The sequence below is a fragment of the Labeo rohita genome, chromosome 18 (assembly GCF_022985175.1).
Source record: "Labeo rohita strain BAU-BD-2019 chromosome 18, IGBB_LRoh.1.0, whole genome shotgun sequence".
Lineage (NCBI taxonomy): Eukaryota > Metazoa > Chordata > Actinopteri > Cypriniformes > Cyprinidae > Labeo > Labeo rohita.
This window is the reverse complement of record NC_066886.1, coordinates 31,374,013-31,387,813: the sequence shown is the minus strand read 5'-3', so window position 1 is coordinate 31,387,813 and position 13,801 is coordinate 31,374,013. Positions and strand designations below refer to the sequence as shown.

General features: G+C 34.4%; 1 protein-coding gene across 1 annotated transcript in view; it reads right to left on the bottom strand.

Annotated features, from left to right (window-relative positions):
- cntn5 (contactin 5) overlaps positions 1 to 13,801 on the bottom strand; it is a 316,602-nt gene that overhangs the window by 62,224 nt on the left and 240,577 nt on the right. Inside the window, 2 exon segments of the mRNA XM_051135268.1 lie at positions 10,865 to 10,994; positions 11,476 to 11,612. Of these exon segments, the coding sequence (XP_050991225.1) occupies positions 10,865 to 10,994; positions 11,476 to 11,612 (267 nt within the window).

Genomic DNA, 13,801 nt, shown 5'->3' with positions numbered 1-13,801 from the left:
AGGTTAATCTTTCTAAAATGATTTATGACTTATTTTCACAGCTTTAAGATGACAAAATCTAGACGTAGGGCTCACTATAGTTTATGCCCAAAGATGAAAGAGGCATGTTGTCCATTCAAAGAAGCAGCCATTAGAAACCTGTCAAACATGTACACATTAAGCACAGCCAGACTTTTTGCATTTAATGATGTAGATCTTAATTTACACTCCACTTTTTTTTGAAAATAGGCTCATTTTCCAACTCCCCTAGAGTTAAACAGTTGAGTTTTACAGTTTTCGAATCCATTCAGCCGATCTCCGGGTCTAGGAAAAACATTGAAACTCTATTGTCATTTTTAAGAGGGATGCTAACGGTCTAATCAGATTCAATGGTCTATGCTAAGCTATGCTAAAAGTGCTACCGCCAGACCCGGAGATCGGCTGAATGGATTCGAAAATGGTAAAACTCAACTGTTTAACTCTAGGGGAATTGGAAAATGAGCCTATATTCAAAAAAGGTGGAGTGTGGAGGTATGTTTACCCTAGTTCCACCTTAAAGGATTTGTTCAATCTAAACTTAAAATTGTGCAAGAAAAAAAAGAAAGAAAAGAAGAAAATCACGCCACTACTACGCTGTTTTGTTAAATGAAAATTCTGTCTTAAACAGTTGACGGTAACCACTGACTTATGGAAGTCTGGCTGATGTCAGCTGTTTAGTCACCAACACTTTTCAAAACATCTTCTTTTGTGTTTAACTGCAGAAGGAAGCTCATACAGGTTTGAGGGTGAGTAAATGACAGATTTTGGGTTCCAGAGTTCTCTGGAAGACTTGATTCTGATTGGTCAATTAGAGCACTGAGCAGTAAAATGTCAGTTATTTTTGTATAAACACAATGACATCAGCTAAAAATGAAAACTGTGCCATTTACTGTAATGTTGTTTATTCTATGCAACACAATAGAGAAATTTTGATGAATGTACTGGTAATTTTTTGTACTTTAATGGTGCTTTTTTGGCATTTAGTCTGCATTCACTTTTAAATTGTTTAAGGAGGCTGGAACAAGCTTAAAGATTGCATACACAGTACATCAAAAATCTAATTTGTTATATGCAATGCATAATTCACACACTTGCTCAACAATGTAATTAAGCTGGCACTGTTCAATTGCTAACTAATGACATGTGCATGCTTTTGTAAATATTCACACGTGACACCATTTATCTTGCCTCTTTGTACAATGCGTACAACTACTGAGCCCACAAGCGCAGTAGGAAGTGAATAAATAAGCCATTTTTTTAATAAAATAACAGGTCTGTTTTCAGAGACAGGGGATTTGTGGGGCTCTAAAGGGAGATAAAGGTTTCTGGAATGATTGTAATGATGGCATTGCTGTCGCTCTGAATGATGAGTTCATAATTAGTAGCTTTATTGTTATGCATGACGGTCTACCAGAAGTGAAACATTTCCAAGCTAAACGCTAAAAAATAATTCAGCCCTCGACAAGCGCATTTGAAGATAATTACTGTTAAATGTCTAATCTGTCTGCAGGGAGCTTCTCGGAAAGCTGATGCAACCGATGAGTTGAATGCAATTGCGAAGTCACAAAATCAAATGCAGTTTAGTGCTGATGTTATTGCAGTGATTGTTAAGAAGGGGGCCCAACAGGGAGCTTGAGCAAACTTCTAAGGGAGACCTGGAGATCTTAAAATTCTTTAAAAAAAGACAAAAATTGTGCAAACATTTGCATTTTGCAAACATTACAGAAGCATGTTCTCAAGAGAAAATATTAACTGAATTTACACAATTGAACCAGCTCATACGTTTCATTCTTTATACTGCGTGTTGTTACCTCGATGATCCATGACTGTTTTTATGTTTTGTGACAGTTGTTCATGAGCCCCTTTGAGCACTTTTCTGAACAGTTAAACTACCCACCGCTCTTCATTCTTCAGTTTTCCAGCATCTTCTGCACATTTGACCACTTCTCTGCAGTGACTATTTGTGATTTTGAGATACCTTGGTGTAAAATGTTCTAACTTTTGTCCATTACTATTGACTTTAAGAAGTTATGTAAGATGTTTGCATGCTTCTTAGAAGACAAAATAGTGGGGTTTTTTTTCTTTTTTTTTTTGTTTTTTTTTTTTTTGTTTTTTTGCTACTTTTATTTTTGTAGGCTATGACATTTCTTGTCTGTTGCATAACCAAGTCTTCTGATATGTAAGTAGTCATTTTCTGCTTAATGAGCTGTTTCTTTCAGAAATATGTCACATTGTGAATGTTACACAATGTCTTATAGAGTGGGGCAGTGAGGACGTATTTTTTAATAGCTGGAAGTTAGCATCACCCAGGTTTCTTCCTTTGGCTAATGAATTAAAAAAAAAAAAAAAAAAAAAAAGCTCCCTGACCAACAAAAGTTTATGATCTTTAAATGTTTTGTGCATCATGAAAATCTTCATAAATGGCAACATTTATGAAATTTAAAGCTGATACAATCATCAGAAGTAAACTTATGACTATAAACAAACCACACCATGTTCGCATGAATTCAACTTCACCATGTATGAATTTACCTGTTCAGCATAATGACATTTAATGTTCCAGACAATCTCTGTCGTCCTTTTGACACCTGGTGTTTTAATTTGTCTCTTTTGCCCATTTTCAAACACCTCCCTGTTAATGGGCTCTTTCTGATCTTTAGATCTAGAATTGTGCATTAAGCTCACGCAATGTACACATGCATGTGAAAGGAGACAACCCGAAAACAATATGGAGAGCTGCAGCTTTCACTTTTGCTCCTAGTTTAAATCCTGTCTGCTAGCACATTTCATTAACACATCCCATGATGTTTAAGAATTAGTTTAGTTGTCAGACAGGAGGCGGTCTTTGGTGACTGTTTAAATGCGTTTGACCGGATGAGCGTCTATACATCGCAAGCAATGTGGTCAAATGTGTTTTCAACTACCTCTGGAAGAGGTTGAAATGGACAAGCTTAAACGTTTCAGACCCTGTATTTAGTCTTGTCAACTTGAGATTGGAACAGCAAAAACACTTCTTATACCAGGTGTAAACAAGACGTTTAAGCCACTTGTTAGCAATTGCCTTTTCAGAACAAGAAAACAAGGGAGTTTTACTGTTTTATTTTATGTTGTAGAATAAAATATCTCAAGCTTGTACCTCATTTCAGAAATTTAACCAAAAACCCATTCAAAAACATGCTGACTTGACAATGGAACTGGAAGTGCTAAAATGCTAACTTGTTTATGGGTTTACATTTAGTCATTTAGGAGATGCTTTTATCCAAAGTGATGTAAAAATGAGGACAACAGAAGCAATAAAAACCAACAAAAGGGCAGCAATATGTCAGGGCTGTGACAAGTCTCAGTTAGTCTAACGCAATACACAGCAAGGATTTAAAAAAAAAAAAAAAAAAAAAAAAAAAAAGAATAGAGAATGTTAGTTTTACAGCGTCATTTTTAAAAAAGAAAACAGTTCAAAAGAATAATAATAAAATTGTGTTGTAGTATTAATTACTAATTAATTTGTAATTTTTAAATTATATATATATATATATAATAGCTAGAATAAAAATAGAAGTGTTAGTGTTGGAAGTTGATTTTTTTTGTAATAAACAAAAAGATAAACAAGTTAAACAGAAATAGAATAGAGAGTTCTAGTGTAGATGGCCTACAAAAAACAACAACAACAACAAAAAAACACAATACAACTAAATAAATAAATAAATCATACGTAATTATTTAGATTAAGAAATGTATTCACCTCAATAAATAAATAAATAAATTCCTAATTATTAATTAATTATAGGTAATTATTTAGATTAGGGAACACATTCACCATTAACTGAGGAGAACTAAGAGATTTCCCTCCAAAAAAATAAAAATAAAAATATCCTAATTACTACTTATTAATATTTAGTAAGGAGGTTGTTATAGTTATGTTTAGGTATGGTGTAGGGTTAAGGGATTTAGCATTAGCATGTGCTAACATTAATACTAATAAACAGTCATAATCCAAGTAATATGCTTGCTAATAAGCAAGTAGCTAATAGAAAACTGTGTTCCCTAATAACAATGTTTACCAAAATACGTCATTCGTGCAGACTCTGAGTTCTGTATACTGATGTTCATGTTTAAAGATACTGCATTTAAGGCCTGAGCTTTTCAAGGACATGTACTCCAGTGGCTAGGGAGGACATTGTGTGATGGTATTCTACTGAGCAGAGCTAAACACATATGGGTTGAAAGTGATGATGTCTGCAGAGCTGCTGGAGCCTTCTGGGGCCTGTAGCTACATGCTGACAGGCCTCGTCAGGAGTGTTTAGTCAAAGGTTGCACCATGTTTTTTACGGGTGACATTAGAAAAAACGACATTTTAATCTCTGCAATTGCCAAAGGGCCCTACGATCCACCACCCCCAGAACATGCTGAGAGAGTCAGGACTTTTTTTAAGCCTTGTTTGGAAGGAGCGTGCGTGTCTTTGTGGTAAAGAATATGTGTGACTACTCTGTGTGTGACATACAGCCCTTATGGGAGGCTTAGTGTATGATTTTAAGTGGGAGTTTTGACATGCGTCTCTCACTGTGAATAATAAGAGCTCTTTCGTACTCAACGACACACTGCCGATTCACTCCGGGCCGCCCACTCCGTTGGCCTCCAGGGTACAAGTGGCATGGCAGTGGCACACATGTGGATGTGCTGGCACCCGAGTCAGCCTGCAGCTATGGCTGCGAATGAGGGCTGCAGTTAGCCGTGTACAATGTCACTGCAATATGTGTTTGCGTTTATAACATAGAATAGACTAAGTCATGGTCGACAGCTCTCCCCATAGGCAACTGGTAACTGGAGGATTTGTCACAGATGTATCCCCCCCCAAAATTTTTTTTTTTGACTGTCACTCTAGAGAACTAAACAAGCACTTTGCAGCTGGAGGGAAATGGGCCAGTGAGGAGGAATATTCAATGAGTCAGAGTCTCTTGGAAAATTATATGAGTCTAGCATTTAATATTGTTCATATTCTTTTATCAAATGTGCCCATGTGGCAATAAGACCAGAGAAACATCTGAGACAATATATGTATATCTGTGATGAAATTGCACTCTTGTGTTTTTTACTGTTTCATTTTTTATTTAATACAATTTCAATAAATTTGTATTTTTTATTAAATTTGAATTTAATAAAAAATGTATAAACTATTTTTTTATTATCAGGATATTGATCAAAAGTGACAGTAAATACATTTATAATATATTAAACATTTCTATTTTGTTTTTTCACAGCTTTGCCATCACAGGAATATATTACATTTTAATAATACTGTGATAATATTACTATTTTTGAATTTTTATTAAAGGGGTCCTGTAATGAGAAATCACATTTGCTCGATATTTTGTTTCACGCCTGGTTTTGGGGTTTGTTTCATGTTTTCATGTCTTTTATTTTGATATTTAGTCATGCTTCCTGTCTTGTCATGTGATTCCCTTGATCCTCATGTATTCCTGTCTTGTTTCTCAGTGGTTGGTTTATGTCATGTAACCCTTATTGTTTGCTATAAGTAGCCCTCACGTTGCCGTTGCCCCGGTCGTGTATTGAAAGTATGTAACCTCTGTTTGGTGAGTTGTTTCATTTCTGTAGTCTAGTCTAGTCTAGTCTAGTCAAGTCAAGTCAAGTCTTTGTTTTTTTTGTATTTGTTTATGTTGGATATAATAAACTGGGTTACACTTTATTTTGATAGTCTACTGAAGACATTCTACTAACTATAAGTAACTTTGCAACTACATGTCAACTAATTCTCTTTGCAACTACATGTCTACTACTTCTCAGAGTAGACTGTTAGGTTAGGTTTAGGGTTAGTTGAATACGTTTACACATATTTGCAAAGATTTTTATAGTCAGTATGTTGTATGCTATGGAACCATCAAACTAAAGTGTTAGAAGATATTAAGCAGACAGCCTACTAATAGTCTAATGACTGCTAGTTGACATGTAGTTGTAAAGTTACTTATTGTTAGTAGAATATCTAAAGTGGACTATCAAAATAAAGTGCTACCATAAACTGCATTTGGGTTCATCTTCAACTCGCCTTCAGTAAAATTTTGCAAGACGTCTTTCTACCATTAAAACATCCTGCAAATTTCATAGCTTAAAACCTCTTTCTCATTATAAACAAAGCATTTATTTAATCAAGCTCCAAAAACAGCTCGTCTGGATCTGAGGTGCAAGGTGATGTTACCTGGGTGCAGTCAACTGTATAAACACCGCCTCCAGAGCAAAGCATCGACGAATAGTAATTTTCTCACCATAAGCCCCGCCCACTGGCATTCAGTAGCTTAACGTCTGACACTTGATTACACTTGAATGCGAGTGTCGCATCACGTCAAAAGCAAATAGTAATTACAATCACTGCTGCTATCTTGTCTACACTGTATACAGTATACAGATGTGCATTCGTTTTTCTGACACAGTCCACGCACTTGAGTCTGTCGTCAATAGGACAAATGGAGTGAAAGAACATTTGTTTTGGTGCGTTTGGTTTAAACAGCTCATTTGCATTTTTGTACAGATACCATGCAGCATATAAGGAACTAGTGAATGGTTTATTTTTAATGGCATCCCAGATCGTATCAGAGGATTGTTCGGACTTCGGGAACATGTTGTTTTATAATCGAGGCACCGTGACATTCACAAAGAAATATTTGTTGAAAGATGAAACGGTACTAGATCTGACTGCAGCTGCATCACAAACATTAAGTAAATGATTTCATAATGCTTTATCTGAAAATGGCCGCTTTTTATGATGTTGTCAAAACAGTCACATGCATTAGCGAGGGGGCATTGATACTGTTTCCTATGGTTTTTTTTTTTTTTTTTTTTTGGTGTTTTTGCATTTTCTAGATAGGACAGTGAAGATATGACAGGAAGTGAATGGGAGAGAGAGAGGGGAGCAGGATCAGGAAAGGTCCACGAGGCAGGATTCAAACTCGGGACACCCTAAGTGCAACTGTGCCATATGTCAGTGCTCTGCCCACAAGGCTATCAGCGCCAACAAAACAATGTGCTTTTATAAAATAAAGAAAATAAGCAGGGTGCGCTCTCTGCCATCTCGGTCTCTGTCACCTATGTTCACAGGCACGTAAATAAAACAACCTGAGTCTCAGCAAATACTTGCCTCACAGACATGAGAAATATATGTATAGAAAGCTTATGTATATATATGTATAGAAAGCTTATGTATATATGTATAGAAAGCTTATGTATATGTATAGAAAACAAATACCCTGTGATAAAGTAATCTGTATGAAACAAACGCGATGTCCAGTCTTTCCTGTCTGACTTCATTATCTCTAATATAATCACGCTACTTTTGCTTTTGATATTACAATCGACCACTTGAGACGCATAACATGTAAACACCCACATCACCTCTGCAAACAAATGTGAAAATTAAACTTCAAAAAGCTATTCATTTTTAAAAAAAGACACGCTGAGATCAGCGCCAAAAGCCTTGCGGGTAGTGTGCCAACATACAGCGCTATTGCGCTCCGGCCGTCCCATGGTTGAATCCCGGCTCGAGGACCTTTCCCGATCCCCCTCTTTCTCCCTTCACTTCCTGTCAATTCTAAACCATCCTCTCACAATAAAGGCAAAAATGCCAAAAGATAGATCTTTAAAATAAGAAGACACGCTGAGAGGAATAACCCAGGATTTACGCCAGAAAAAGAACACGATGCAATGTGCGGCTTGTTTCAGAAGATGATTTACAGTTAAAAATAATCATTTTTCCCACATATTTATTTATTTATTATGCAAAAACTGTATTAACATTATAAGTAAACCTCAAGGAGCATATTTAAATAATTTAAAAAAATCCATGTCATGACCCTTTAAATCTGAATTTAAAAAAAAAAATACACTACCGTTCAAAAGTTTGGGGTCAGTACATTTTTATTGTTTCTTTTTTTTTTTTTTTTTTAAGAAATTAATACTTTTATTCACCAAGGATGTATTAAGTTAATAATAAATAATTTACATTGTTATAAAATATTTATATTTTGAATAAACACTGTACTTTTTAAACTTGTTATTCATTAAAGAATCCTGAAAAAAAAAAAAAAAAAAATCACAGGTTCCAAAAAATATTTGGCAGCACAACTGTTGATATTATCCAACATTGATCATTCTAATAATAAATCCGCATATTAGAATGATTTCTGAAGGATCATGTGACACTTAAGACTGGAGTAACAGTTGATAAAAATTCAGCTTTTCATCACAGGAATAAATTCTATTTTAAAGTATGTTAAAATAAAAAAAAAAACAAAACATTATTTTATATTGTAAAAACATTTTGCAATATTACTGTTTTTTTTCTATATTTTTAATCAAATAAATGCAGCCTTGATGAGCATAAGAGACTTCTTTAAAGACCTATTACAAGTCTTACTGACCCCAAACTTTTGAACGGTAGTGTATATATAAGTATAAATATATTTTTTTTTATATGATTTTAAATTATCAGGACAAATATTGTTAAAAAGAGACAGTAAATATGTGTAACATATAAATGATTTCTATTTCAAATAAATATTGATAATATTTCAACACTGACAATAATATTAAGAACCATTAATGCTGGGAAGGACTAATAATAATGGATAGTAATTGAACACCAAATCAGCATATTAAAAAGATTTCTGCAGGATCAGGTGACACTAAATAATAAATAATAATATTGTAATAATATTTCACTATATTACTGTTTGTGCAGTATTTTTAATCTAATAAATGCAACATTTGTGAGCATAAGAGACTTTTTTTTTTATATTATACAGTATAAATGTGTTCTCCTACATTAAGTCATTAGGCTTCAACTATGAATCGAACATGAATGCTGTTAAAAAAAAAAAAGTGTCATTTGTTTTGGCCGTCTTGTCTTTGAATGATCAGAGCTCTGTGGACAAACAAAAGCGCATAATGAGGACAGTAAATGAAAATGACCCCCAGGAAAGCGATGAAAAGGCGACCACATGCATCTTGGAATGTGTGGGACAATCAAAGCTGACAGGGAGAAAATGAGGATGTCTCCAGTAAACACACAATCCCAGTGTGCGTCCCTCCTTTGTCTTGCCATCCACAGATTGAGAGCTGGCGTTTTCATAAATGCCTCAAACTTTTTTCTTTTTGTTTGGATTACATCGAGACTGACAAACAAGTTAAATCCGATCCAACATGACTTTTTCTCCTCAGTCCCTTTCTTTTTCTCGTATTTCATCTGGCCTGCCTTCTTTTGTCGTAATGCTGGGCCATTTGTGACAACTCTGTGTAGTCTTCAGTTTAGCTGATCCTTGTGGACACCTAACTCAATATGACCAAAGTTTCTTTCTTCCTCAAATGTGCTGGCAGCAGACTTTTTTAGTCCCTGACTTTTTTTTCCAGTTCCGAGAAAGTAGAAATTGATTGCTATTTGGCCTTGTTTTGTCTTTGTTGCCAACCTGTTTCAGGTTTCAGGATTATTCATTGTGTGTGATTGAAGGCCACATGTCAATAGCTGGAATGCTCAACACTCACAGAGAAAAAGAAAGAAACAAGCTTTACCTGTGGGGTTAAATGTCCTTTTCAACATTATTCACCCAAACATAATTCTCTTCAATATATCAATTTTTTTCCCCTCTGCATCTGCTTTTAACTGCCTTATAGGTGTGTGTGTGTGTGTGCACCACTTTTAATGATTAGGAAACAAGTACAAATATGTAAAAATGTCTTTAAGGGTTTGTTAATTAAAAATTCTGCCATCATTTACTCTTCCTTAAGTCATTTCAAACCTATTTGACCTGTTTAAATTACAATATATCTGGAAAGGAGCAGGATGAAGCAAAAGCTTCTGTAATGTTCTGTAATGTTAAAATTCTGTAATGTTCAGTATATCTTTTATAGATTGCATCTGTATCATTGTATATTATATATTCCTTACAAGACAGCAAATCTGTATACAGTAAATTAAACACCAACCAATTTTTTTTGTATCATAAACAACCCGTCACCCTAAAATCACCCATCCTAATGCAATCAACATTATAACCCACATTCACAATCACATCTATTCATCTACATATCATATATACATATATAAGTTATGGAACAGCCTGTAGTTACAGTTTGTAATTATGTAGATGTAATAGGCAGCCACTGTTACACATATGTAACAGACCGAGTTACAAAAGACTGTTACATATGTGTTGCAAGACTATACAACGTAATTAAAAATGTAAGTACACAGACATAAGCTACTAAAAAGTAGCTGTGTAACAGGCATATGTGTAACAGCAGCTGCCTATTACATCTACATAATTACAAATTGTAATTACAGGCTGTTCCATAACAAGTTACATGGTAAGTACATTTTGTTTCATGTAAGTACAACGGCTACTACTAAGTACTTATTTAGGTAATTACTCTGTATTACAGACACCTTAAAATAAAGTGTTACTGTAGATTTATATTCATCAGATTCTACAAATTGTTGCCTGTTTCTTAGGTAACTACTCACCCAGTCCAGTCCAACCCCTCTACGACATAGTTTGTGTAAAAAAATATCACAAATTATGGTGTCGAATGCTTACTTTAAGTCGAAGAGAATTCCCACTACATGTTGCTTCTTATCTACACCATTTGTAATTTCCTCAATTAGTTCCATTAAAGCTACTAAAGTGATTCAGTCGAGAGCTAAGTGTTTTTATCGTTTTTAAAATATCATTGCCCACTTTTTAAAATTCTAGATAAAAACTAGTCTATCTACTGCTTGGTATTTCCCACTGGATACTCTCTTTATGCTGAAACAGTAAGATGATAAAAACAGTTCTAAAGCAGTTACCCAGTATTTTGAGCTCTGCGCTGGAGTAGATGGCTCCATACTTGTTCTCTGCGATGCACTGGTACATTCCCGAATCAGCCTGCTGCAGTCTGTGAATGATAAGCTCCCCATTCACCATTTCCACTCTGCTCTGTGGGGAGACGACAACTGCTTTAGAGCCATGTGCTCACCTGTCAGGCTGCTCCTCAAAGCATGTTTAATGTCAATTACACATCTGTCAGAGTGACACCAGCATTAGACCTTTCTATATCACAAATGATATGTCATTGTACTACTATTTAGTGATATGTAATACATTAAACAACAGTTAGTTTTGCTTCTCGAATGTGATTGGTCAAGCATGTTTCTAGTAAGAATGCTGACTGTGTGATTTTCAAGGACCGTTTTAAAAAAAAATGTTGGAGTGCCTATGTATGCAATGCAGAAGTGTATGTAAATAGGTTTAGTGGTACCACAAGCTTACATTGTGTTGGCCGAGCATTTGTGAGTTGCTTGTTTACTTGCGTAAAGTATGTTTCTGGCCTTAAGCAAAAGTCTACATTTAAGAAATATTAAACAGATTTCTTTTTCTTATAAGTGAGCTGTGTGTGTGTGTGTGTGTGTGTGTGTACCTGTGAGTTGAGAGGCTCTCCATTGCGCAGCCAGCGATATGTGGGCCTGGGCTTTCCTGTGGCTCGACACTCCCAATGGAGCTGCTCTCCGCTGTCCAGTTGAGTGTCATTTATCATGCTGATCCACTGCGGCAGAGCTGTGCCAGGAACACAGAGGAGACAAGGAACATATGCAAGATCAGGACTTAACTATAAGGATTTTTTCCCTTTAGATTTGTACTTGCCATGCTGAAATTAAAAAAAAAAAAAAAAAAAACCCTCAACATAAATAATAAAAAAAAGTATCAATGAATTATAAACATTATAAATAAATAAATTAAACAATAATTAATTATAAAATTATAAAAAAATAAAATAAAAAAGCTAATTTCTTATATTCACAAATAATTACAGCAAAAAGGCGAGTAAAACACTGAATTAAGCAAAACATTTACAACGACTGAGAAATAGAAAAGAGTATTTTCTTGTAGTTGCCTAGCTAGGCTGGCAGCAGTGTTCATTTTGTTGATGAATGATTTGTTTCAGCGCAGTTTATCATCAACATTTTTTTGCCACCAATAAAAACAAGACGAAACAAACAAGAAGTTCTGAATGCCAAAACTATGATGAAAACCTATTCACCCATCATCAAAAAATGAAAACAAGATGAAAATGTTAGAGAGGGCTGATTTGGGAAGAGATCCAATCAGAAATAATCTTTTGCACCCGTACAAGTACTAAACTGAGTTTTCTTTTGTGACTTCATGATTGAATGAACAAATATAAAATTATGTCAAAATGTCAGTTCATTTATGTAAACACAGCGAATTATGTCTTAAATTAATGCAAACTGGTAGGAGAAAATTGGATGTAGATCTGTGCATTAGGATTTAAAGTGACAACAGCAGTCACTTTAGTGACACACAGTGTGATAATAATCTTAAACAACAAAAGAAAAAGAAAGAAGAAGAAAAAAATGTTAAAGAAATGAGTATCCTAAAACATTTAACACTACTAAATCAAATGTAATTCTGATTATTAGTTTATTCTTACGCTGTTGACTTTGTGGTTGATTTGATTTGTTTTGTCTTGTATTATGTTAACCTGTATCTGTGTATTGTTTGTGTGTGTGTGTGTGTGTGTAAAGAAAATAATAAAAAAAAGAAAATAATTAACTTTCACATTCACTTTAAAAGGGATTAATTTATATTTAATTTAAAAAAAGAATGATAAAAATAAAGAATGCATAAATAATATGTCTTTTATTTAAAAGATAGCCATGTTCTTCTTTCCTTATAAGAAGTGTCTTTGTTTCATTTTAAGATAAAGACATATTATGTCACAACAATTAAAGCTGTGTCTGTACTGCACTTAATATAACTGGAAATGTTAGAGAATTGCTTAATGCATTATAACTGAACTAAACCTGTTAGATTTTAGTCAAGCAAATCTACTGCAGATGTAGCTTAAAATTTAATGATATTTGATCATTAAGATTTTGCCCTTAGTCCTTCTCATTAAAAATGAACTGTGATCTAGTGGGTAACTTTTTTTTTTCTGATTTTCTCCAGTAATTTCTACATTTGAAACACTTTGTGAAAAACTTCAAGTGTTAGAAACTCCCATTGCTTCATCCAACTGTTGCTCCAACTGTTTCTAGACTATAAAACTTTGTTAACAGGAACTACAGCTGCAGTTTGTAGGTAGCGTGTGTCGCATTGTCCTTTTGCAGAATGAATATGTATGAGAGAAACAGTGGGGAGTGTTTTCATTAAGAATGATGAGCAGCAAAGTTCTGAAAGCAGTGGACCTTCAGTACCCAGCATGCACAGGAAAGTCTTTGAATTTCATCTGAGCAACAGTAAAATGTTGTGAGATACTCACTCATTGCTATATATTAGTATTTTTAGAATAATCAAGGCTAACAAAACATTAATGGAAGAATACGAGTTATGTAGTGAACAAATACTTAATGTTTAATAATCATTCTTAGTGTGACATTTTATACAATTTTTTTTTTTTATACAACGAACATGAATACTGTCTGTAACTTAAAGGAGAAGTCCACTTCTAGAACAACAATATACAAATAATGTACTCACCCCCTTGCCATCCTAGATGTTATAGTCTTTCTTTCTTCAGTCGTAAAGACATTGTTTTTCGAGGAAAACAAATGTCAGGATTTTTCTCAATATAATGGACTGCTATGGTGCCCCGAGTTTGAACTTCCAAAATGCAGTTTAGATGCGGCTTCAAACCATCCCAAATGCGGGTGTAAATGATCCCAGCCGAGGAAGAAGGGTCTTATCTAGCGAAACGATCAGTTATTTTAATTTAAAAAAAATAC